At 35.1% G+C, this 24031-nt stretch overlaps 1 protein-coding gene across 1 annotated transcript in view; it reads left to right on the top strand.

Annotated features, from left to right (window-relative positions):
* Positions 1-24031, top strand: part of BMT2 (base methyltransferase of 25S rRNA 2 homolog) — an 84209-nt gene that overhangs the window by 25255 nt on the left and 34923 nt on the right. Inside the window, exon 3 of the mRNA XM_065884335.1 lies at positions 6263-6433. Within this exon, the coding sequence (XP_065740407.1) occupies positions 6263-6433 (171 nt within the window). The remainder of the gene's footprint in view (positions 1-6262; positions 6434-24031) is intronic.

Here is a 24031-nt window from a genome sequence, read left to right as displayed (position 1 = left end):
TTGACTCACACTTTCTTTCCTTCAGTTTTGAAAAAAAAAATGTTGCTCTATTTTAGTCTCATTTTGTATCGTTTCCCCTTTTTCTCCCCCCGCCACACCCCCCTCACCTTTTCCCTGCACTCTCTATTGAACCATTTGAAAGTCAGTTGCAGAGATCACAAGACTTTTGCTCCTGAATCCTTCAGTGTGTATCATTGCACTTAGTTGTTATCCCTCTTTGGTCTTCTTTAATCTAGAAAAATTCTCGGTCTTTTATGACATGGACATTTTGTAAAGTCAAAGTTTTACAGACTGTCTCTCAGTTTAGATTTGTATGGTTGTTTCTTTGTGATTAGGTTCAAGTTAAGCATATTATTAGCAAGAATATCACATAGGTGATACTGTATCCTTCTCAGGGTACTGCATCAAGAGGCACATGATCTATTCTGTGTTCTTTTTTTTTTTCTTTCAAATAATCATTATTGTTTTAGAGCAGTTTTAGGTTCACAGCAAAATTAAGCAGAAAATACAGGTAGCTCCCATACACCCTGACTCCACACATGGGCAGTCACATCACAATCACCATCCATCTATAGTGCTACGTTTGTTACAGTTGATGAACCCACACTGACACATCATTAGAATCCAAAGTCCATAGTTTACATTAGGGTTCACTTTGGGTATTATATATTTTATGGGTTTTGACAAATATATAATGACAAGTATCCACCATTATAGTATCATACAGAACAGTTTCACTGCTCTAAAAATCCTCTGTGCTCCAACTGTTAATTCCTTCTCCCCCCAACTTCCCCCCGTACCCAGCAACCACTGACTGTTTTACCGTCTCCATAGTTCTGCCTTTTCTAGAATGTATGTAGGTGGAATTAAGGTATTTAACCTTTTCATATTGACATCTTTCACTTAATAATGTGCATTTAAGGTTCCACCATGTCTTTCTTGGCTTGATAGCTTATTTCTTTTTAGTGGTGAATAATATTCCATCGTCTAGATGGACCAAAGCTTGTTTATCCTTTCAGCTACTGAAGGATATCTTGGTTGCTTCCACATTTTGGCAGTTATGAACAAAACTGCTGTAGAGACTTCCCTGGTGGTCCAGTGATAAAGAATCCACCTTACAATGCAGGGGATGCAGATTCGATCTCTGGTCAGGGAACTAAGATCCCACATGCTGTGGGGCAACTAAACCTGTGCACCACAACTATTGAGCTCGAGTACCTCAAATAGAGAGCCTGCGTGCCACAAACAACAGAGCCTATGCTCTCTGGAACCCGTGCGCCACAACTAGAGAGAGAAAACCCAAACGCCACAACTAGGGAGAAGCCTGTGTGGCACAACGAAAGATCCCACATGCCTCGATGAAGACCCTGTGTGCTGCAACTAAGACCCGAAGCAGTCAAAAATAAATAAAATAAATAAATCTTTAAAAAAAAAAACTGTTGTAAACATCCATCTGCAGGTTGTTGTGTGGAAGTAAGTGTTCAACTCTTTTTGGAAATACCATGAAACTTGATTGCTAGATTATATGGGAAGAGTATATTTAGTTTTGTGGGAAATTACCTAACTGTCTTCCAAAGTGACTATACCATTTTGCATTCCCACTAGCAGTGAATGAGAGTTCTTGTTGCTCCACACCAGCGTTTGGTGGTGTTAGTGTTCAGGTTTTCTGTCATTCTAATAATGTGTAGTAGTATCTCATTGCTATTTTAATTTGTATTTCCCCAATGACATGTGATATGGAGTGTCTTTTTCTTATGCTTATTTGATATCTGCACCTTCTTTAGTGAGGTGTCTGTTAGGTCTTTTGCCCATTTTTTAATCAGGTTGTTTGTTTTTGTAACGTTGAGTTTTGAGGGTCCTTCATATATTTTGGATAACAGTCTTTTATCAGATAGATCTTTTGAAAATATGTTCTCCTAGTCTATGGCTTGTTTTCTCATTCTATTGACATTGTCTTTTGCACAGCAGAAGTTTTTTATTTTAATTAAGTCTAGCGTCTCAATTTTTTTTTTTTAAGGATTGTGACTTAGATTTGGCAATGACTTTTTAGATATAACACCCAAGTTCATCTAGATTTTCTCCTAAAAATTTATAAAACTCTCTTAAGGCTTTTAGAGTTTTGTGTTTTACATTTAGATCTGTGATCCATTTGGAGTTAATTTTTGTGAAGAGTGTAAAGTCTGTGTCAGGGTTCATTTTTTGGCATGTCGATATCCAGTTGTTCCAGCACTATTTGTTGAAAAGACTGTCTTTACTCCACTGTATTACTCCACTGCTCCTTTGTCAAAGGTCAGTTGAATGTATTTACATGGATCTATATCTGGACTCTCTCTTCTGTTCCATTGATCTATTTGTCTATTGTTCTGCCTACAACATACAGTCCTTGATTACTAATAGTAATAGTATAGTTATAGCTTTATATTAAGTCTTGAAATCAGATGGTTTCAGTCCTCCAACTTTGTTCATCTCCCTCAATATTGTGTTGGCTATTCTGGGTCCTTTACTTATCCATGTACACTTTAGAATCCATTTGTTTTATCTATAAGATATTTTGCTCTGCTTTTGATTGGGATTGTGTTGAATGTATAAATCAATTTGGGAAGAGCTAGCATAGTGACAGTATTGAGTCTTCCTATCCATATTCATGGAATATCTATTTATGTAGTTCTTCTTTATCCTCAGTTTTCTATTTAATTTCAAATTTGAAATGTTTTTCATATCTGCATTGCTTAATTATATATAATTAATATTGAAGTGTTAGGTTACAATTTTCTTCTCTTTTATAGCTGTTATTTTCTGTGTTTTTGAGAATTTTCATCCACTGAAAAGTTTTGATATCTTTCTCTTCCCTTCTAATAGAAACTTGTACGATTGCTGGATTCATTGGACATCTCTTTTATGCGTTTTGTCTTTTATGTTAGACTGTGTATAGAGGTATAGGTAGAGGTTTGGGTGCTTGCTTTGTTTCTTAATTCCAAAGATCCTTGCTTGATTGCTACAGATATGAAAGTGGAGTTCCTTTAATAAGTATTGTCCTCTTTTGGCTGATTTATGAATTTTTAATAGGTTTAACTTATGTCAGTATGCTCTTTATTCTTAATTGCTTCATTCTTTCCCTTTATCAACACACCTCCAGAGATACCCCCTTTTTTCAAGGTGCTTCCTTTCTCCCTCAGAAATAATATCTTCACAGAGCTCTCACCTTTGGTGACAGCCCTTCCCATATACTTTCCAAACTTTTTCCTTTTGGTCTTCCTGTGCCTAATGCCTTGTTTCACTATGTCCCATAAGTCTTAAGATCTCTCCATTCAGAGTTGGACTCTCTCTGTGGTGAACCTTAGCTGGCATTATCGATTTTTCTGTGCCACCTCTAAGACCCCATCATACCTTCCTCTCTTACACAGTCCTCATCTGACTCTGTACTTCGGGTAACTCCAAAACCAACTCAGTTGGCCTCGGATTTTTATTTCCCCAATTACATGTAAAATAAGGTGCTATTCCTGTTTCCTAGTTATGCCATGGGTGTGAACTGTGTGTGCTTTTATTTGCTCTTTCTAATGTTTTGTATATTTTTTGGAAGTTTTGTAGGGAGATTGGGGTTTAGATGGTGGTTATTATCCTATGAGTATCTGGAATTCTAGCCCTTTAAGTATTTTGCAGTCAAGTGTCTAGGTAACATTGAGATTGAACCACATAAAATTGCAATTTTTGTGGGTCAAGAACTACTGAATATCAGCAGCTCTTTGTGGTTCCACCTAATAGAAAGGTAAGTAATCTCTTTACCCTTGTGTTTCATGCCTTAGTGAAATATTATATGATAAAGGTATTATTTTTAGTATTAATTCCAAGGTGATTCAGGCTATAATTTTCAATCAACCTTACTGAGGTTTAATTAATATTCAATAAAATATACCCATTCTAGTGTACAGTTCAGTGAGTAATGACAGTTGTTTACACTTGTGTAACCATCACCACTGTCTAGATACAGAACTTTTCCACGACTCTAAAAAGCTCTAGTGTACACCTCTGTAGTCAGCCCACCCCCCACTCAAAGAAACCACTAAACCATTTCTGTCATTAGATTAGATTTCTAAAAAAGACCACATTCCTAAATAGGCCTGTCAGTCTTGCATGATCTGAAGTTTGCTTACCTCTCCAGTGTCACGTGGCTGTTGTTCCTCTCTATATGTGTGTTGGCCTTAGGGCCTTTTCACTTATGAGTCCATCCATCCATTTTCTGCCTGGCAGTTTAAATTTCACATGCCTTGAACCGATGTCTATCTCTGCGGGATCCATGATGCTTTTCTCTTCCATGCCTTTGCTCGTGCTGTTCTCTCTGCCAGGAAAGCACTTTCCTCCTTAACTAACATTCTTCCTAGCCTGATTTATTCCTACTTATCTTCCTAAAATCAGCTTATACTACTGATTTTAGATTGGGCGTTAGGTATTTATCAATTGTATTTTCTTTACTATTGGGTTGGCCCAAAAATTTCTTTTGGAAACCCAAACAAACTTTTTGGCCAACCCAATATATAATTATTTGTCTCCTTCACTAGTCTGAGCTCCTTGAGGGCAGCAATGCCTTCTTCAATTTGTTTTTCCATCACCTATGTGCCTGGCACATGATAGGTACTTAATAAATGTTTGATTAGTGATAAATGAGTTTCAACTCCTGTATATAATTTGAGTTAAAATTAAATCCCATAGGATAAGTTAAAGAAGTCTTTATTAGATACTTAGGCAAACTGAAATTGAACTAATAGCATCCTTTAAGTGTGAGGGGAAATGAGCATTGTTTCATTAGACACCATAGTTCTACTTGCTGAAATCAGTTTTAAATTAATTTTTCACTTCTTCTCTAGCCATGTGTTTTTGAAACTGCACCAAGGAGTGTCTATGGAGAAAAATAGTCTAGCTTGTTCAGAGTATGAGCTATATGGAATAATAATGTGGTTTAAGAATCTAAAAATAAAGAAAATTTGTTTAGTTTCCATTTACATTCACTTTAAGCTTTGATAAGTATATCAGTTAATTGTCTAAGTATGTATCTCCTGTCATATTGTAAGCTCAAGGGCCAGAGGCAGATCATACCAGTCTTGCTTCCTTTAAGTTTTTTGTCTTTAATAGCTAGTAAGTGTTTTGAGTTGATTCTGTGGTTCATGTTTATTGTCCTGTTACATACCCAGGCGTGGTACCCTACTATTTTCACCCTAAAATTGTATGAGGTATGAAGAAAATTGTTTAATCTTAATGCCAGTCATCAGTTTCTGATTACGGATAACAACCTGATATGGGCTAAACTAAATGAGTTTGAAATAATACATCTTGAAAAATCTGCATTTTAATATCCATTTATATTATAAGAATTGGGACAAGCAGTAGTGGTCTCTTGATGGACAGGAATAATTTCCAAGTGTTATAAAAATCACTATTATGTTAAAACCTTTGTTCTCTCTGAATGTATACCTTTATAATATGATACCATTTTTACCTTAACCAGATTTTTATGCTCTTCTTTCAGAGCAAATAGCATGATTCTTAATATTTTGGCAACCTGATTTTGTGACTTTTTTTTTAACAGCAATTGGATATAGTTTAATGGAGCTTCTCTTTTGTGTGATAACTATACATATATATATATTTTTTATTGGTATAGTTGTTTTACAATGTTGTGGTAGTTTCTACTGTACAGCGAAGTGAATCAGCCATATGTATACATAGATCTTGCTTTTTTGGATTTCCTTCCCATTTAGGTCAACACAGAGCACTAAGTAGAATTCCCTGTGCTATACAGCAGGTTCTCATTAGTTATCTATTTTATACATATTAGTGTATATATGTGTGACTTTGTTTTTATAAACTAGGAGGGATCTGAAAAACAACTGTCTACTACCAGCAGAGCTGGCTCAGAGTTAACTGTGACTACTATTCTTTTTGGATTCTCTCACTGAATAACAGAGTTATCTAAGCTTTTCTGGAGGAACTTATGTTTTAGCTAAGAATAAAGTTCAGCAAAACATACAGGCACATTGTACTTCTGAAAAAACACTTTTAAACATAAATCTATAATCATGCTTTGTTGTATGGTAATTTTAAAAATTTGAAAATGCTACAGGTGCTCAAACTTACCTCTATGACATTTTAAAAATAGGACACTATAATTTGAAAATTTCCCATTTTGATTAATAAAGGTTAATATTTTCCCATTTTATTTTATATTCATACCTATTGTTTTAAAATATAACTTTATTTTGCCTTGTAGTGTATGCAGAGAATATTTTCAAAATGGTGGGAAGAGAAAAGCACTTGAAAAAGATGAAAAAAGAGCTGTACTCACCACTAAGACCACTCCAGCCTTAAATACGCATGAATCTTCTAAACTTGAAGGTCATTTAACCAACCTCAGCTTTACAAACCCTGAATTTATAACTGAGTAAGTATACTTTTCTACTTAGATTATTAACATTATCCTGGATTGCTGTGTTAATAATGTAAAATAGTGTAATGGTTTACAGCAAGTAGTGGGCATTTTGCTTGCTTCTCTGGTCATATGTTAGTCTGAGAAATGTAAATTTGTTATATTATTAGGTAGGAAAGTAGCATAAAATTTTAAGGGATATCTGGGAAACTAGTAGTTCCATAACATCGATTGTTCTCACTAAAAATGAGAAAGAATCATTCATTAAATGTTACATTTTATGGTAATACAAAGAATCAAAACAGTGAAATCCAGTTAAATTAAATCCACTGACAAATCACAAATAAAGAATTAATGGAAGATTATTAATACAACCAATTCCCATTATTTTATTTTCAATATAAAAATCTGCCTGCTGCTAATATATATATATGCATATAGGCATAAATTTTATTTAATAAGTACATGAGTATTTTCCCAGTTTTACTGAGATATAATTGACATGTAACACTGTTTAACACATACAACAAAGTGATTTAATATATGTATATATTGTGAAATGATTACCGCAGTAAGTTTAGTTAACTATCCCTCACCTCACCTAACTACCATTTTTTTTCCTTATGAGAACTTTTAGCAATTTTCAAATATACAATACAGTATTGTTAACTATAGTTACCATGCTGGATATTACATCTTCAGAACTTATTTATCTTATAATTGGAAGTACCTTTCACCCAATCCCTAAATTTGTGATCTGACAGTCACAAATCTTATTTTGTTTCTATGAGTTTGACTTTTTTTTTTTGACTCTACATAGAAGTAAGATCATACAGTATTTGTCTTTTCGTGTCTGACTTACTTAGTGCAGTGACCTCATGGTCCATCCATGTTGTTGCAAATGGCAGGATTTCCCATTTTTTTATGGCTAAATAATATTTCATTTTGTATGTATTATAATCCAATTAATTTTAATAGTATTAAAATTATTTATATACCTTAGTACCAGAATAAATTTGTGGAATCAAGTAATATTGTATTACTCTCTTGAAAATGTTAAGCTCGAATAATTCTAGAAGCATTCCTAATAGACACTGCAGGCTAACCATGGAAATAAAATTAAATTAACCTCTTAAAACATTTCCAAACCTGTAGATATCAACATAACATTACCTTTGGTTACTTTGATTTTATACCATGTTGAAATATTATCTAGTTAGGTATAAGCAGTTTCATTCAAAAATTAATATACCTTTGATTAGTTCTGTAGGAAAAGATCTTTACCTTTATTCAAAGGTTACTACAAAGCTTACAAAGCATAATGAGTTACTAAACATCTTATAACTCAGGTGTTACGAACATTCTTGAATATTTTTAAAATATTGACCAGCATAAGAAATTATATAGTTAACAGTGCTATCAAAAACAGGTACATATGGAAAACGTGAACCCTAGAATTTCTATATCGTTCTTTTTTATAGTCTCTGTTTCATTGTTGAGATTACTTTGTTTGTTAAGTCATTGTCATATTTTCCTTTTACTCTTCTGAACGTGGTTTCTTTGAACATTTTTATAATAGCTGATTTGAGGTCTTTGCTAAATACATTTGGGCTCACTCAGAATCTATTTACTGCTCTTTTTCTTGAATATGGACTACACTTTCCTGTTTTTCTCTGCATGTCTCATAATTTTTTGTTGAAAACTGTCCAATATATTTTTGAAGTTATAGAAACTCTTGTTTTGGATTTTTCCCCAAGGAGGGTGGTGATGGTGGTGGTGGTTTTTAGTAATGTCCCTGCACTTAATCTGTGGAGTCTGTTTCCCTGGTAGTTTGTACGTTACTATTATTTTTATTTTTTTAGGCTGATTTCCTACAGTTTGCACTTGTGTCTGCACAGATTAGGGGTCAATGATAGGTCAGAGGTTGTGCTCAAACACCTCTCCAGCCTGTAAGGCTCCCACCCTCTGCCAGTGGATGTGTGTTGATTTGGGAGTACATTTAAAATTCAGGCAGTTTCCAAGTCTGCCTCACTTTTTGCTTTCCATCAGGCCCTCGTGGGTCTCCCGTGCATGTTCATTTAGCCTCCCAATCAACCAAGGCTATGTGGAAAGCTTATTTAGCCCTTCTGTGCCTCTTTCATTTCCAGGATATTTCTGGAATTCCTAAATTTCTGACCAGTCTTCCAGTCTACAGCTCTGGCCAACCAAAACTGCAACCTGAAGCTGGCATAGCTGCTGACTTGCCCTGTTTGTTTCTTACCATTTTGTTACTTTTACTGACATTGTTCTGTGGGTTTTTCACCCTCTGCTCCAAATCCCGTTAACCCCTTCCAGCAGGGAATTTGCTGTTTCTCACAGCCAGCCCTGTCCTCAAAGAACTTCCATACCAACTGAGCAAAGGGTGAGGATGATGAGAGTGGCTTCAGGCAAAGACACCACAGATCCCCACTGTTGTTAGCTAAGATTTAGCTGGTTTTCATGAATGAACACTTTGCAACGTGTTTGCCTAGGTTTGAGCCCTGAAATGGTTGTGTTTGATGATTGTGTTCTTTGTTATAGTTGTTTACTGAGGAGTGGATTTGCCAGCCTCTCCCCTGCCATAGTCAAGAAATTTCAGTCTCTGTTTTAATTTTAAAGGAGAAAAAGTAGTTTTAAGTATTTAAAGGAAATATGATTGTTATAGGTCAGGACTGACTTAGTATTGAAATTAAGCATTGAAACATCTTAGCCTAGGATGGCTAGGTTTAGATTTTCTTCATTCTAGAAACTACTTTGTATAGCATCTGGCCCCAACATGTGTATGTAGACTTATCCCTCCCACTCCTCCTACCATTATTGCAGCCCGTATTCTAGTCTTATGGAACTGTTTAAATTCCCCTAGTGGCACATTCATGTTCTCACTTTGTGGCATTTGCAAGTACAATATATCCTCTTTCTGATCAACTGTTGCTGTATTATATTAGGCTATATTTGAAGCATCTTCCCTTCTAGAACTTAACTTTAACTTCTCAAAAGAATTGGTACTCTGGTACCAATATCAAACTTTTAATATCTCTATTACAGTACTTATCATGTTGTATTAAAATCAGTATTGTATATTTTCCTGACTGCAAATGAAATAAGGTAACAGTATGAAAAATTTGCATGTAGAGTAGATTATAGGTGTAGAAAAATTATTACTCAATCCTGGTTACATTTAGGTGTATTTCTTTCCAGTCTTTTTAATAGGCACTGTTTTCTTACACAATAGAGACCATGCAGTATAAAAAATTTTGTGTAAACTGCTCTTCCTGTGCTATTAAAACACTCATTCTGCATTATATTTTATCATAAATATCTACCACTTTATGTGTCTAAATATAAAGTGATACTCATACAAAATAATAATCAATTTTTCCAAAGAGAATTTCTCGCTCTCTTACACATACACACTTCTAGAGAGGTAGATGAAATAGTCAAAGGTCAGATGTTTACTCTCTTTATTTATAGATATTATTATGTAGGAAGATATGTATTTGTTACTATCTAAATCTGTTTGACTTCCGACTTTGGATAGCAAGTGTAGCTAGCAAGGTTTATCTTTTTCCCAGTGTTATCACAAAATCAAGTCATTTTGATTTCCGGGTTCAGATAGTGATGGCTCACATAGCAAAAATACCTTGGGTTTTTTTAACTTACATTTCATGAAAACCAAAAATTTATTACTACTAGAGTCACTTTTTTTCTTCTTCTAACTTTATTGAGGTATAATTGACATATAACGTTGTGTAAGTTTAAGGTTACGATGTAATGATTTTATACATGCATATGTTACAAACTGATTACAACAATAAGGTTAGTTAATACAGCAGTTACTTCACATAGTTAGAATTCTGTGTGTGTTTGTGAGGAGAGAACTTTTAAAATCTCTCTTAGACAACATTCAAATATACAATACAGTATTGTTAACTATATTCACGTACAGAACATTACCTTACATTACATCCCCAGAAACTGATTCCTCTTATAACTGGAAATTTGTACCCTTTGGACACCTTTACCATTTTCTCCCCCTCCACCTCCTGCCGCTGACAATCTGCTCTCTGTTTCTATGAGTTCGGTTTTTATAGATTCCACATTTAAGTGGGATCATAAGTGTCTTTCTCTGTCTGACTTATTTCACTAAGCATAATGCCCTCAAGTTACATCCACATTGTTGCATATGGCAGAATTTCCTTCTTTTATGGCTGAATAACATTCCATTGCGTGTGTGTGTGTATCACATTTTCTTTCTTAAACATCTTTATTGGAGTATAATTGCTTTACAATGGTGTGTTAGTTTCTGCTTTATAACAAAGTGAATCAGTTATACATATACATATGTTCCCATATCTCTTCCCTCTTGCATCTCCTTCCCTCCCACCCTCCCTATCGCACCCCTCTAGGTGGTCACAAAGCACCCAGCTGATCTCCCTCTGCTATGCGGCTGCTTCCCACTAGCTATCTATTTTACGTTTGGTAGTGTATATATGTCCATGCCACTCTCTCACTTTGTCACAGCTTACCCTTCCCCCTCCCCATATCCTCAAGTCCATTCTCTAGTAGGTCTGTGTCTTTATTCCCATCTTACCCCTCGGTTCTTCATGACCTTTTTTTCTTTCTTAGATTCCATATATATGTGTTAGCATACAGTGTTTGTTTTTCTCTTTCTGACTTATTTCACTCTGTATGACAGACTTTAGGTCCATCCACCTAACTACAAATAACTCAATTTCGTTTCGTTTTATGTCCAAGTAATATTCCATTGTATATATGTGCCACATCTTCTTTATCCATTCATCTGTTAATGGATACTTAGGTTGCTTCCATGTCCTGGGTATTGTAAATAGAACTACAATGAACATTTTGGTACATGACACTTTATGAATTATGGTTTTCTCAGGGTATATGCCCAGTAGTGGGATTGCTGGGTCATATGGTAGTTCTATTTGTAGTTTTTTAAGGAACCTCCATACTGTTCTCCACAGTGGCTGAACCAATTCACATTCCCACCAACAGTGCAAGAGGGTTCCCTTTTCTCCACACCCTCTCCAGCATTTATTGTTTGTAGATTTTTTGATGATGGCCATTCTGACTGGTGTGAGATTATCTCACTGTAGTTTTGATTCGCATTTCTCTAATGATTAATGATGTTGAGCATTCTTTCATGTGTTTGTTGGCAATCTGTATATCTTCTTTGGAGAAATGTCTATTTAGGTCTTCTGCCCATTTTTGGATTGGGTTGTTTGTTTTTTTCATAGTGAGCTGCATGAGCTGCTTGTAAATTTTGGAGATTAATCCTTTGTCAGTTGCTTCATTTGCAAATATTTTCTCCCATTCTGAGGGTTGTCTTTGCATCTTGTTTATGGTTTCCTTTGCTGTGCAAAAGCTTTTAAGTTTCATTAGGTCCCATTTGTTTATTTTTGTTTTTATTTCCATTTCTCTAGGAGGTGGGTCAAAAAGGATCTGGCTGTGATTGATGTCATAGAGTGTTCTGCCTATGTTTTCCTCTAAGAGTTTGATAGTTACTGGCCTTACATTTAGGTCTTTAATCCATTTTGACTTTATCTTTGTGCATGGTGTTAGGGAGTGTTCTAATTTCATACTTTTACATGTACCAGTCCAGTTTTCCCAGCACCACTTATTGAAGAGGCTGTCTTTTCTCCACTGTATATTTTGCCTCCTTTATCAAAGATAAGCTGACCATACGTGCGTGGGTTTATCTCTGGGCTTTCTATCCTGTTCCATTGATCTATATTTCTGTTTTTGTGCCAGTTCCATACTGTCTTGATTACTGTAGCTTTGTAGTATAGTCTGAAGTCAGGGAGCCTGATTCCTCCAGCTCCATTTTTCGTTCTCAAGATTGCTTTGGCTATTCGGGGTCTTTGTGTTTCCACAAAAATTGTGAAATTTTCTGTTCTAGTTCTGTGAAAAATGCCAGTGGTAGTTTGTTAGGGATTGCATTGAATCTGTAGATTGCTTTCGGTAGTGGAGTCATTTTCACAATGTTGGTTCTTCCAATCCAAGAACATAGTATATCTCTCCATCTATTTGTATCATCTTTAATTTCTTTAATCAGTGTCTGATAATTTTCTGCATACGGGTCTTTTGTCTCCTTAGATAGGTTTATTCCTAGATATTTTATTCTTTTTGTTGTAATGGTAAATGGGAGTGTTTTCTTAATTTCACTTTCAGATTGTTCATCATTAGTGTATAGGAATGCCAGAGATTTCTGTGCATTAATTTTGTATCCTGCTACTTTACCAAATTCATTGATTAGCTCTAGTAGTTTTCTGGTAGCATCTTTAGGATTCTCTATGTATAGTATCATGTCATCTGCAAACAGTGACAGCTTTACTTCTTTTCCAATTTGGATTCCTTTTATTTCTTTTTCCTCTCTGATTGCTGTGGCTAAAACTTCCAAAACTATGTTGAATAATAGTGGTGAGAGTGGGCAACCTTGTCTTCCTCCTGATCTTAGTGGAAATGGTTTCAGTTTTTCACCAGTGAGGACGATGTTGGCTGTGGGTTTGTCATATATGGCCTTTATTATGTTGAGGAAGGTTCCCTCTGTGCCTACTTTCTGGAGAATTTTTATCATAAATGGGTGTTGAATTTTGTCAAAAGCCTTATCTGCATCTATTGAGATGATCATATGGTTTTTCTCTTTTAGTTTGTTAATATGGTGTATCACATTGATTGATTTGCGTATATTGAAGAATCCTTGCATTCCTGGGATAACCCCCACTTTATCATGGTGTATGATCCTTTTAATGTGCTGTTGGATTCTGTCTGCTAATACTTTGTTGAGGATTTTTGCATCTATGTTCATCAGTGATATTGGCCTGTAGCTTTCTTTCTTTGTGACATCTTTGTCTGGTTTTGCTATCAGGGTGATGGTGGCCTCGTAGAATGAGTTTGGGAGTATTCCTCCCTCTGCTATATTTTGGAAGAGTTTGAGAAGAATAGGTGTTAGCTCTTCTCTAAATGTTTGATAGAATTCGCCTGTGAAGCCATCTGGTCCTGGGCTTTTGTTGGAAGATTTTTAATCACAGTTTCAATTTCAGGGCTTGAGATTGTCCTCTTCATATTTCTGCTTCCTCATTCAGTCGCAGCATGTTGTGCATTTCTAAGAATTTGTCCATTTCTTCCAGGTTGTCCATTTTCTTGGCTTAGAGTTGCTTGTAGTAATCTCTTATGATCTTTTGTATTTCTGCAGTGTCAATTGTTACTTCTCCTTTTTCATTTCTAATTGTATTGATTTGAGTCTTCTCCCTTTTTTCTTGATGAGTCTGGCTGATGGTTTATCAATTTTGTTTATCTTCTCAAAGAACCAGCTTTTAGTTTTATTGATCTTTGCTATCGTTTCCTTCATTTCTTTTTCATTTATTTCTGATCTGTTTTTTATGATTTCTTTCCTTCTGCTAACTTTGGGGGTTTTTTGCTTTTCTTTCTCTAATTGCTTTAGATGCACGGTTAGGTTGTTTATTCGAGATGTTTCCTGTTTCTTGAGGTAGGATTGTATTGCTATAAACTTCCCTCTTAGAACTGCTTTTGCTGCATCCCATAGGTTTTTGGTCATCATGTCTCCATTGTCATTTGTTTCTAGGTATTTTTTTATATCCTCTTTGATTTCTTCAGTGATCACTTGGTTATTAAGTAGTATATTGTTTAGCCTCCATGTGTTTGTATTTTTTACAGCTGTTTTCCTGTAATTGATATCTAGTCTCATAGCGTTGTGGTCCGCAAAGATATTTGATAACAATTTCAATTTTATTAAATTTAGCAAGGCTTGATTTGTGACCCAAGATGAGATCTATCTTGGAGAATGTTCCATGAGCACTTGAGTAGAATATGTATTCTGTTGTTTTTGGATGGAATGTCCTATAAATATCAATTAAGTCCATCTTGTTTAATGTATCATTTAAAGCTTGTGTTTCCTTATTTATTTTCATTATGGATGATCTGTCCATTGGTGAAAGAGGGTGTTAAAGTCCCCTACTACAATTGTGTTACTGTCAATTTCCTCTTTTATGGCTGTTAGTATTTGCCTTATGTATTGAGGTGCTCCTAAGTGGGTGCGTGAATATTTACAATTGTTGTATGTTCTTCTTAGATCGATCCTTTGATCATCATGTAGTGTCCTTCTTTGTCTCTTGTAATATTCTCTATTTTAAAGTCTATTTTGTCTGATATGAGAATTGCTACTCCAGCTTTCTTTTGATTTCCATTTGCATGGAATATCTTTTTCCATCTCCTCACTTTCAGTCTGTGTGGGTCTCTTGTAGACAGCATATATAAGGGTCTTGTTTTTGTATCCATTCAGCGAGTCTTTGTCTTTTGGTGGGAGCATTTAACCCATTTACATTTAAGGTAATTATCGATATGTATGTTCCTATTCCCATTTTCTTAATTGTTTTGGTTTTTTTATTGTAGGTCTTTTCCTTCTCTTGTGTTTCTTGCCTAGAGAAGTTCTTTTAGCATTTGTTGTAAAGCTGGTTTGGTGGTGCTGAACTCTCTCAGCTTTTGCTTGTCTGTAAAGGTTTTAATTTCTCCATCAAATCTGAATGAGATCCTTGCTGGGTAGAGTAACCTTGGTTGTAGGTTTTTCTCCTTCATCACTTTAAATATGTCCTGCCAGTCCCTTCTGGCTTGCAGAGTTTCTCCTGAAAGATCAGCTGTTAACCTATGGGGATTCCCTTGTGTGTTATTTGTTGTTTTTCCCTTGCTGCTTTTAATATGTTTTCTTTGTATTTAGTTTTTGATAATTTGATTAATATTTGTCTTGGCATGTTTCTCCTTGTATTTATCCTGTTTGGGACTCTCTGTGCTTCCTGGACTTGATTAACTCTTTCCTTTCCCATATTAGGGAAGTTTTCAACTATAACCTCTTTAAATATTTTCTCAGACCCTTTCTTTTTCTCTTCTTCTGGGACCCCTATAATTCGAATGTTGGTGCATTTAATGTTGTCCCAGAGGTCTCTGAGACTGTCCTCAGTTCTTTTCATTCTTTGTTCTTTATTCTGCTCTGCAGTAGTTATTTCCACTATTTCATCTTCCAGGTCACTTATCCATTCTTCTGCCTCAGTTATTCTGCTATTGATCCCTTCTAGAGAATTGTTAATTTCATTTATGGTGTTGGTCATCATTGTTTGTTTGCTCTTTAGTTCTTCTAGGTCCTTGTTAAACATTTCTTGTATTTTCTCTATTCTATTTCCAAGATTTTGGATCATGTTTACTATCATTATTCTGAATTCTTTTTCAGGTAGACTGCCTATTTCCTCTTTAGAGTCACTTTTTAAAGTCACCTATAGCTCAGAATTGAGACGTGACACTTTTTGAATCTGTATATAATGTGATTGATGGAAATTTTATCCCAAGCCCCAATTAGTACCAATCCTTCTAATACTAAGATAGCTGTGTCCCAACCCTCCGTCATGTTGTACATATATACTTGTAAATGATACAAAATAAGTACTTTGCTTCCTTCTCAAAAGTATTATTTTTTCAAAACGTTTACCAAATAGACCATATTCTAGGCCATAAAACACACCTTAACATATTTAGAAAGATTTGAGTTATATAAAGTATTCTTTCAGACCACAATAGAATTAAAATATAAACCAATAACAAAGAGAACTGGAAAATCCCAAAATATTTATCGATTATCTAATTAGCACGTGGGTCAAACAAGAAGTCTCAGGAGAAATTTTAAAATACTTTGCACTAATTGCACTAAATGAAAATGCATCTTATCAAATTTGAAGAGATGTTGTTAAAGCATGCTTAGAGGGAAATTTTTAACATTGAATGCATATATTGGAAAAGAAGAAAAATGTAAAATCAGTAATCTAAACTTCTACCTTAGGAAACTAGAAAAACAAGAGCAAGTTAGATCCAAAATAAGCAGAGAAAAAGAAATAATAAAAATTAGATCAGAAATTAACAAAATTGAAAACAGGAAAGCCATAGAGAAAATCAGTGAAACTAAAAGGTGGTGTTTGAAGGTCAATAAAATTGATAAACCTCTGGTCAAGCTAACCAAAAAAAAAAAAGACAAATTACTAATATTGGAAATTAAAGAAGGGCCATCACTACTGATCCCATTGACAATAAAAGGATAATATAGGCATATTATGAATAACTCTATGCCCACAAATTCGATAACTTAGATGAAATTCCTTGAAGGGCACAATCTACCAAAACTCACAGGAAGAGAAATAGATCATCTCAATAGGTTTTAATTAATTAAAGAAGTTAAAGCAATAATGAATAGTCTTCCAAAAGAGAACGCATCAGCCCTAGTTGGTTGTACTGGTGATATCTACCATTTAAGGAAAAAGATACCAATTCCCTGCAGTCTGTTCCACAATATAGAATTAGAGGGAACACTTATGAATTCATTCTGTGAGGCCAGCAGAATGTAATTTAAGATGTTAAACCAGTCTTCCCATTTCCCAATCTAAAGTAAAAAGGAAAATTTTTAAATAAAAGAAAATCATATGAAATCAGAAAAATAAAATTCATTCTGTGATGTTCTAGTACTTGCTATGGTAGAAACATGGCATACATGCTTTCATAATACTTTCCAAAATCCATGATAAATGTAGGTAGTTTGTCATTGGATCTTTCCTACAGAGCCTGGACTTGCCTCAGAATCCTTTTTACACAGCATTCTAAGAAGCTGTTTCCAATTAATCAGTCAATATAAGAGAAGAAACTCATCATCTGCCATTTATGTCCATTACTGTTGTTACAAATAGAACACACAGTTTTGACTCTAAGTTTCTTAGCATCTAAGCCAAGGATTCGAATAGGATCATTTCATTATTTCTTTTTTTTTTTTAAGGATTGTCTGTTCATGTCATTTGCTCTCTTAAGTTTTATGATCTTAAGTCTGTCAATTTATATGAGCTCTTTAGTACTCAGGATATTACTGGACATTTATAGTGATTTGAGGGGGGCTTAACACATGCTTCATGGGTAAAAGAACAGACAGACAGATGGACGGATGGATGGAAGGAAATGAAAGAAGGAAAGACATATTTAGGACAGTAGAATCAGGTTTTTCTAATCATCTACTTGAGATTTAGTTAATTGGTAGAGAAAGGGGGAAGGAAGAGGTGGCACTGAGCAAAAGGAAAGACTATTTATTAGATGGTCACTGCCAATCTAAGAGTCTTATGGACTTTACCTGCATACTACCTTAGGATGTAAAATATTGGACATATTCTTAAAAGACTTGTGACAGAAAGAGAATACAATACATGATGATAGGTAATATCTAATAAAGAGGACCTAATTTGACATATTAATGCTGGTTTTGAGAGTTCGGTTTATAATAATTAAATAGTGGTTTTGAATACCATTTTAGTGTTCTTTTTTTTCAAAGTTTTAGTTAGCAGTTGATTTTTATTCAGTTTTTAGCATTCTTCGTATTTTCTTTGGCTTTTAACGTTGAAGGTTATCCTAGTAAGTGAAAGATATTACGGTAGTAAAGGAGGAAGTTAAATGTCTTTTGAACATAATACAGTATATAAATGAAAAATTTGTTTCAGTAGTGCTTTTCAGGTGTTTTGCTCTTAGTTTGAAATGCATTACATATTAAAGCATATATACAAATATAAATTTGAACCTGAGAGTAAAATTCATTTATTTCACTGAAACACTAAATGGATAAAATTGTGATTACAAGTATCAAATATGGAGTTTTAGAAATATTAAGATATTAAGTCCCACTTCCCTGGTGGCACAGTGGTTAAGAATCCACCTGCCAGTGCAGGGGACACGGGTTCGAGCCCCGGTCCGGGATGATCCCACATGCCGCAGAGCAACTAAGCCCGTGCGCCACAACTACTGGGCCTGTGCTCTAGAGCCTGCAAGCCACAACTACTGAAGCCCGTGTGCCACAACTACTGAAGCCTGTGCGCCTAAAGCCCGTGCTCTACAACGAGAGAAGCCACTGCAATGAGAAGCCCGTGCACCGCAATGAAAGTAGCCCCCACTCACTGCAACTAGAGAAGAGCCTGCGCACAGCAACGAAGACCCAACGCAGACATACATACATACATACATACATAACTAAATAAATAAAATCTTAAAAAAAGAGACAGACATGGTGGCTGATGCCTTTTGTGAAAAAAAGAAAAGATATTAAGTCCCATTTAAAGCCATGTATAATATTTTAAAGTTATTTCTACAGAAACAATGTGTATTAATTACTAATTCAAAATGTAAAGTTTTCCTCCATAGGTTTTCTTCATTTAAAAAATATATATATTGGAGATTATGAATAAGCTGAATGCTAATAATCCGTGCTTATCAGTTGCTCCTTTTTAAAACGTTAGATAGTTCCTTTCCCAATTTTAACACTGGCTCAGAGAATAACCTTGGGAAAATATCTAACATTCCTGAGTCTCCCTTTATTTATAAAAATAAAATAATGCTGTATAGTCTTCTGTTAAAAAAAAATAGGAAGAACTATGTATAAAGACCCCAAAGGTCTGAGCTTTCAGATAATGACCCAAAGTACTAGATGTTGAGAATGAAAGTAGTGATGATTGTATAGGTTCAAAGCATCATTTGGGTAACAATAGCACAATGGGCGAATTGTCATAAGAAGAATACCGTGATCCAGCCCTCTATAATCTGACTGTATATATAAAGGAAAATGATGACCAAAAAATATTTTCTACGAAAAATTCTGTTTGGAGGCATTCTTTTATTTATTTAATTTTTGGCTGTGTTGGGTCTTCATCGCTGCGCAGCGGCTTTGTCTAGTCGCGGTGAGTGGGGGCTAATTTTCGTTGCAGTGCACAGGCTTCTCATTGCAGTGGCTTCTCTTGTTGCAGAGCACGGACTCTAGGCATGTGGGCTCAGTAGTTGTGGCTTGCGGGCTCTAGAGGGCAGGTTCAGTAGTTGTGGCTCATGGGCTTAGTTGTTCCATGGCATGTGGGATCTTCATGGACCGCGGCTTGAACCTGTGTCCCCTGCATTGGCAGATGGATTCTTAACCACTGCGCCACCAGGGAAGTCCCTGTTTGGAGGAATTCTTAAAGTAAATGTGCTTCCTTAGTAAGATTTAAAGCATTCCCCCCAAATTCTGTTAACTTCAGTTTATAGGATTTTTATTATAGTTCTGTATATTATGTCCTCAACAGATAGTAAATTAAAGATTTACTATCTAAAACAAGTTGTTTATTATTTTGGTAACTGGAGTTGAATCTAATTTGATCTAATAAAAAATATAAAGCTAATTAGACTTACATGGAATTATAGAAGTATAATTTAGGAAATAGAGTCTTTGGTGTTTTAACTAACAAATTACCATTTTCTAGTGAGTTACCTAAAGCCTAATAAAACTCGTCCTGAAACAAATATCAATGAATGTTATTCATTTTATGGGGGTGGTAGAGGCATGTGCTATATTACCTATTTTATGAGTCTTAATGGTAATTTAGTGGTTATTAACAATCAACTTATGTATTCTTCTCCTTATGACTGCAGTGTTATCTTTAAAAAATAAGTGTCTTCATCTTAATACATGTGCTGTAAGGACACGTCCTTTTATCAGTACATTTCTTGTCATTTCTTAATAGCAGTACATCCCCTTTCTTTGCCTCTTAAATGCTGGTCCTGTGCTGTCTACTCTTCATTTTCATATCCTCTCATGGCAGCGTAATTTACTTCCATAGTTTTGGTTGCCACGTATATGCTGGTGATACCAAATCTGTATTTCCAGTTCAGAGCTCTGATCTGAGCTTCATATATCTAGGTGCCTACTAAACTCTGTTTGCGTTTGTGCCTGTGAAATACCCTTGTATCATGAGCAAGCTAATATTCTCCCCATTCCTACTCTCTGAATCACCCAAATTTGTTCCTCTTCCAATGTTCCCTGTTTCATTAAATGCATCTGTATGCCCAAGCTAGAAACTTAAAGATTTTATCTTGACTCCTTCCCTGTCTCACTTCCCACATCCAGTTAATCACCAAGTCCTATTATCATTTCTAAGTTCTCAATATCACTTCAGTCAGTCTACCTCTCTCTGTCCTCTTCTCCTACCAGGGCAATTACAATAGACTTCTATTTCCAGTCTTATTGCAATTCATTCTCCACAGTTCATCCTGAGAATTTTTTTCTGAAACATAAACCTGATAATGCCAGCTCTCTTACCTAAAACTGTTCAGGGGTTTTCTTTTGCTCTTCAGATAAAATGCAGGCTCCTTAACATAACATAGAAAGTCCTTCATTATTGACCTCGGCATCCCTCATTTCCTCAGTACCTTTTCTTTTTAACTATATGACCTAATAATACTGATGTTTCTTTCATTCATGTAGAACTCCAGCTTCGGCCTGGTGTTTTTCCTTCTGCCCAGAGCATCCTCTCACAACCCATCATTCAACCCCTTCACCTGGATAATTTCCTGTTAATCCGTACATATAGTCTTAAACATTCAACACTCTGAGGAGGAACTTCCTTTACTCCTAGATTTGGTATCATCAACAAGGCTACCAGAATCCTCTAACATAGCAGATTTCAAAGTATGATCCATGGATCTCTAGGAGTCTCTGAGGCCCTTTTGGGGAGGTCTGTGAGTTCACAGTATTTCCATGTTAATATTAAAATATTATTTGCCTTTTTTACCATGTTGCTATTTGTACTGATAGTTCAGAAGCAATGGTGGATAAAGTTGCTGATATCTTAGCACAAATCAAGGCAGTGAAACCAAATTATATTAATAGTCGTATTCTTCGCCATGAACCCACAATTAAAAAAAAAAAAAGTCCAGTTTCAACTTGATTGTTGGTGATGAAGCAATAAAAATTATAAATTGTATTAAACTTAACTATTGAGTAATTGTCTTTTTAATGTCATGTGATGAAATGGGAAGTATACAAAAAGCACACTAAAGCATGATGGCATGATTATCCAGCTATTATCTGTTTAGCTAGACAACAGAGATCTGCAAAAAAAATGTAAAACAGTGTCACTTTTCTCATTAATTTTTTGTTTGGAAAATATAATTTTCTCCAAAAATGCTATTTATAAAGTTAGCCTGTGATGATTTTATTATTGCCATTTTTATGAATAAATTTTAAAAAATTTACTCAGCTATAATTTTTATACAGTAAATATCAATTGATATAACCCACATAAAGAAAAGTTCTCTGATGTCTTCAGTAACTTTTAAGAGTAGAAAGGTATTCTGAAACCAAAAAGTTTGAAAACCCCTGCTCTAACTCATTGTATTTTCCTTATTCTGTTTATGGTTTGTCTTTCCTCTTAGACCACATTGTAAACCCCGTGAAGATAAGGTCCATGTCTGCCTTGTGGGTAACTCAGCTCCTAGCATAGTGCCAACACATACAAGGTCCCCAATAGATACTTGTTAAATTACTGAATTCAACAGCATGTGTTTATTATTATCTTGCATATTGTTGAAATGTGAGTCTAGAGCTAGGAAAAAATTTTTTAAATCAGAAAGTAGATATAGAAGTATCATCTGCATTTGGGGATTATTTTGATTGTTGGAAGTACATGATATCATCTGGATATACAGAATATCACCTGAATCAGTCTGGAGAAAAATTGTAAAGTAGAAAGAGAGAAGGAAAGAGAGAAACCTTAATTATGGAACTTTAGGGAATGCTTATGTATAACAGGAATGAAAAGGAAGGTATAATGAATGTAAGAGTTAGGAGGATAATCATTAATTGGATACAGATTGAGAGGATGTTCTTCGGGGGGGGGTGTTTATAGAGTAATGATACTCTAAAGAGAAGCATGATAGCAAGTGAAAAGGTTAAGATAGGATAATGTCTTTAGGGAAATTCAGGAGTTCTCCCCAAGTGACTACAACACACACATTATTTTGTACTTGTAAGTCTATAGAGTAAATTTTTTTATTATCTTGAATCATCTAAATAAGAATTTAACTGGATTTATTTTTAATGCTAATACAACAGCATTAACTAAATTAGAGGATGGAGATATACAAGCAACTGGCTAAAGTCAAAGAACAGAAGATGTATGTATATGTATAGAACTGAGTGGGTTGAAGAGTAAATTGTGGTGTTTGTGCTGCAACTTTAAATCATCACGTCCTTCTTATCCCTAGGAGAATCACTTTCTTAATAAAAATCTCCTGTTTAGTACTTCTCCAAAAGAAATGCTTTATTTACTTGAAAGCTTTGTTCTTATCCCCCCCCCCTCCTCATTTGTAGGTAAGTCTTTCTGGTCCGTAATTTTTAAAATCATTCATTACACTCAGAGAATGGATTTTCTATTAGTTAGTGCTATCTTTCCTAGTTAACTAGGATAACTTGGTTTTTTGGTATTGAACCTTAGAAAACATTCACTAATTTTATATGGAGTGTTCGAGAGCGATGGTACATATGTTTTCTTTGACATTTTTTTTCTTCAGTCACTTGCCTTTTGATAAACATAACTCAATCTTTGTCACAGCATTTTGATATGAAAGTGTCAAAATATTGCTGTGATAACTGTCATGGTTAAGGATAGTACTCTACAGATTTTATAAAGCTCTTCTGAGATCTAGTACTTAGGCCTAGACAGGATCTATAGTTTGAGATCTATAGTGAAGAATAGTTGGTGTCTGGCTTTCTAAACCTTCAACCATGAAGCTTGTGGGAAAGCTGCTATTTAGAGATAAAATAGGAACTGAAACTCTGTAAACAATAAACAGCCGCCTTCCTGGGTTTCAGCCCTCTCCCTCCTGACCTCTTCTGTTTCACCAGGCAGCAGCAAGTAGTTCATAGCTTTCCTTCCTTGATTCTCACCCAATAGCTTTCCTTCCTTGATTCTCGACCGTTCTCCGTGCTTCACTTGGCCCATGGAGACTGCCTACTAGAGGATCTGCCAAAGTCAGAGCTGGAGTCTTTAGATTAGTCACAGTGTTGCACAGAATTCTGAAATGTTTCCCTGCACCAAATTTAATAACACATTGTTACTAAGTTTATTCTTACTATACTGGTAGTAGCCAAATTAGTGATACTGAGTAACTGTATATGGAGGAGTGAATAGACACTTCAGTTCCCAAACCATATATTATTTATGACTCTTTTTTGAAGTGGTGGTCCTCATGTAGTACTATATAATTATTATATTGTGTGTATTTCCCATTCTCACTCAGTTCAGCTCTACTTATAGAAAGCCATATGAAAATAATTCATGATGTTTTATTTATACAGCACTTACCTAAATTAGATTCCTGCTGTGTAAGTTTAAGGACAGTAAGTTTGCCTTACCACTGTGTCATCAGTACCTACAGAATACCTGGCATACAATAAGTACTCAGTATATATTTGAATAAATGAAAGAAAAATGGAAACAATTGAGTAATCTAATATAGAAAGTGTGAGCGTAATCGCTTTACTTCTGGAGAATATTTTAAAATTAAGAATGTGGCCTTAAGAACATGACCAGAGATGAAATGTGAATCTGAGGTGGAAGGCTTCTGTGAAATATGTAAGTTGTTAAAGAACCTTAGCCAGCTGGATTCTTTTCTACCTCAGTTTTCCAAAGCAGTGGCTTTTAGCCTTCAAAGAAACAATGTTACCTGTGTTAATTTTTA

Source organism: Phocoena phocoena, chromosome 9 (assembly GCF_963924675.1).
Source record: "Phocoena phocoena chromosome 9, mPhoPho1.1, whole genome shotgun sequence".
Lineage (NCBI taxonomy): Eukaryota > Metazoa > Chordata > Mammalia > Artiodactyla > Phocoenidae > Phocoena > Phocoena phocoena.
This window is presented reverse-complemented; position numbering and strand designations above follow the sequence as displayed.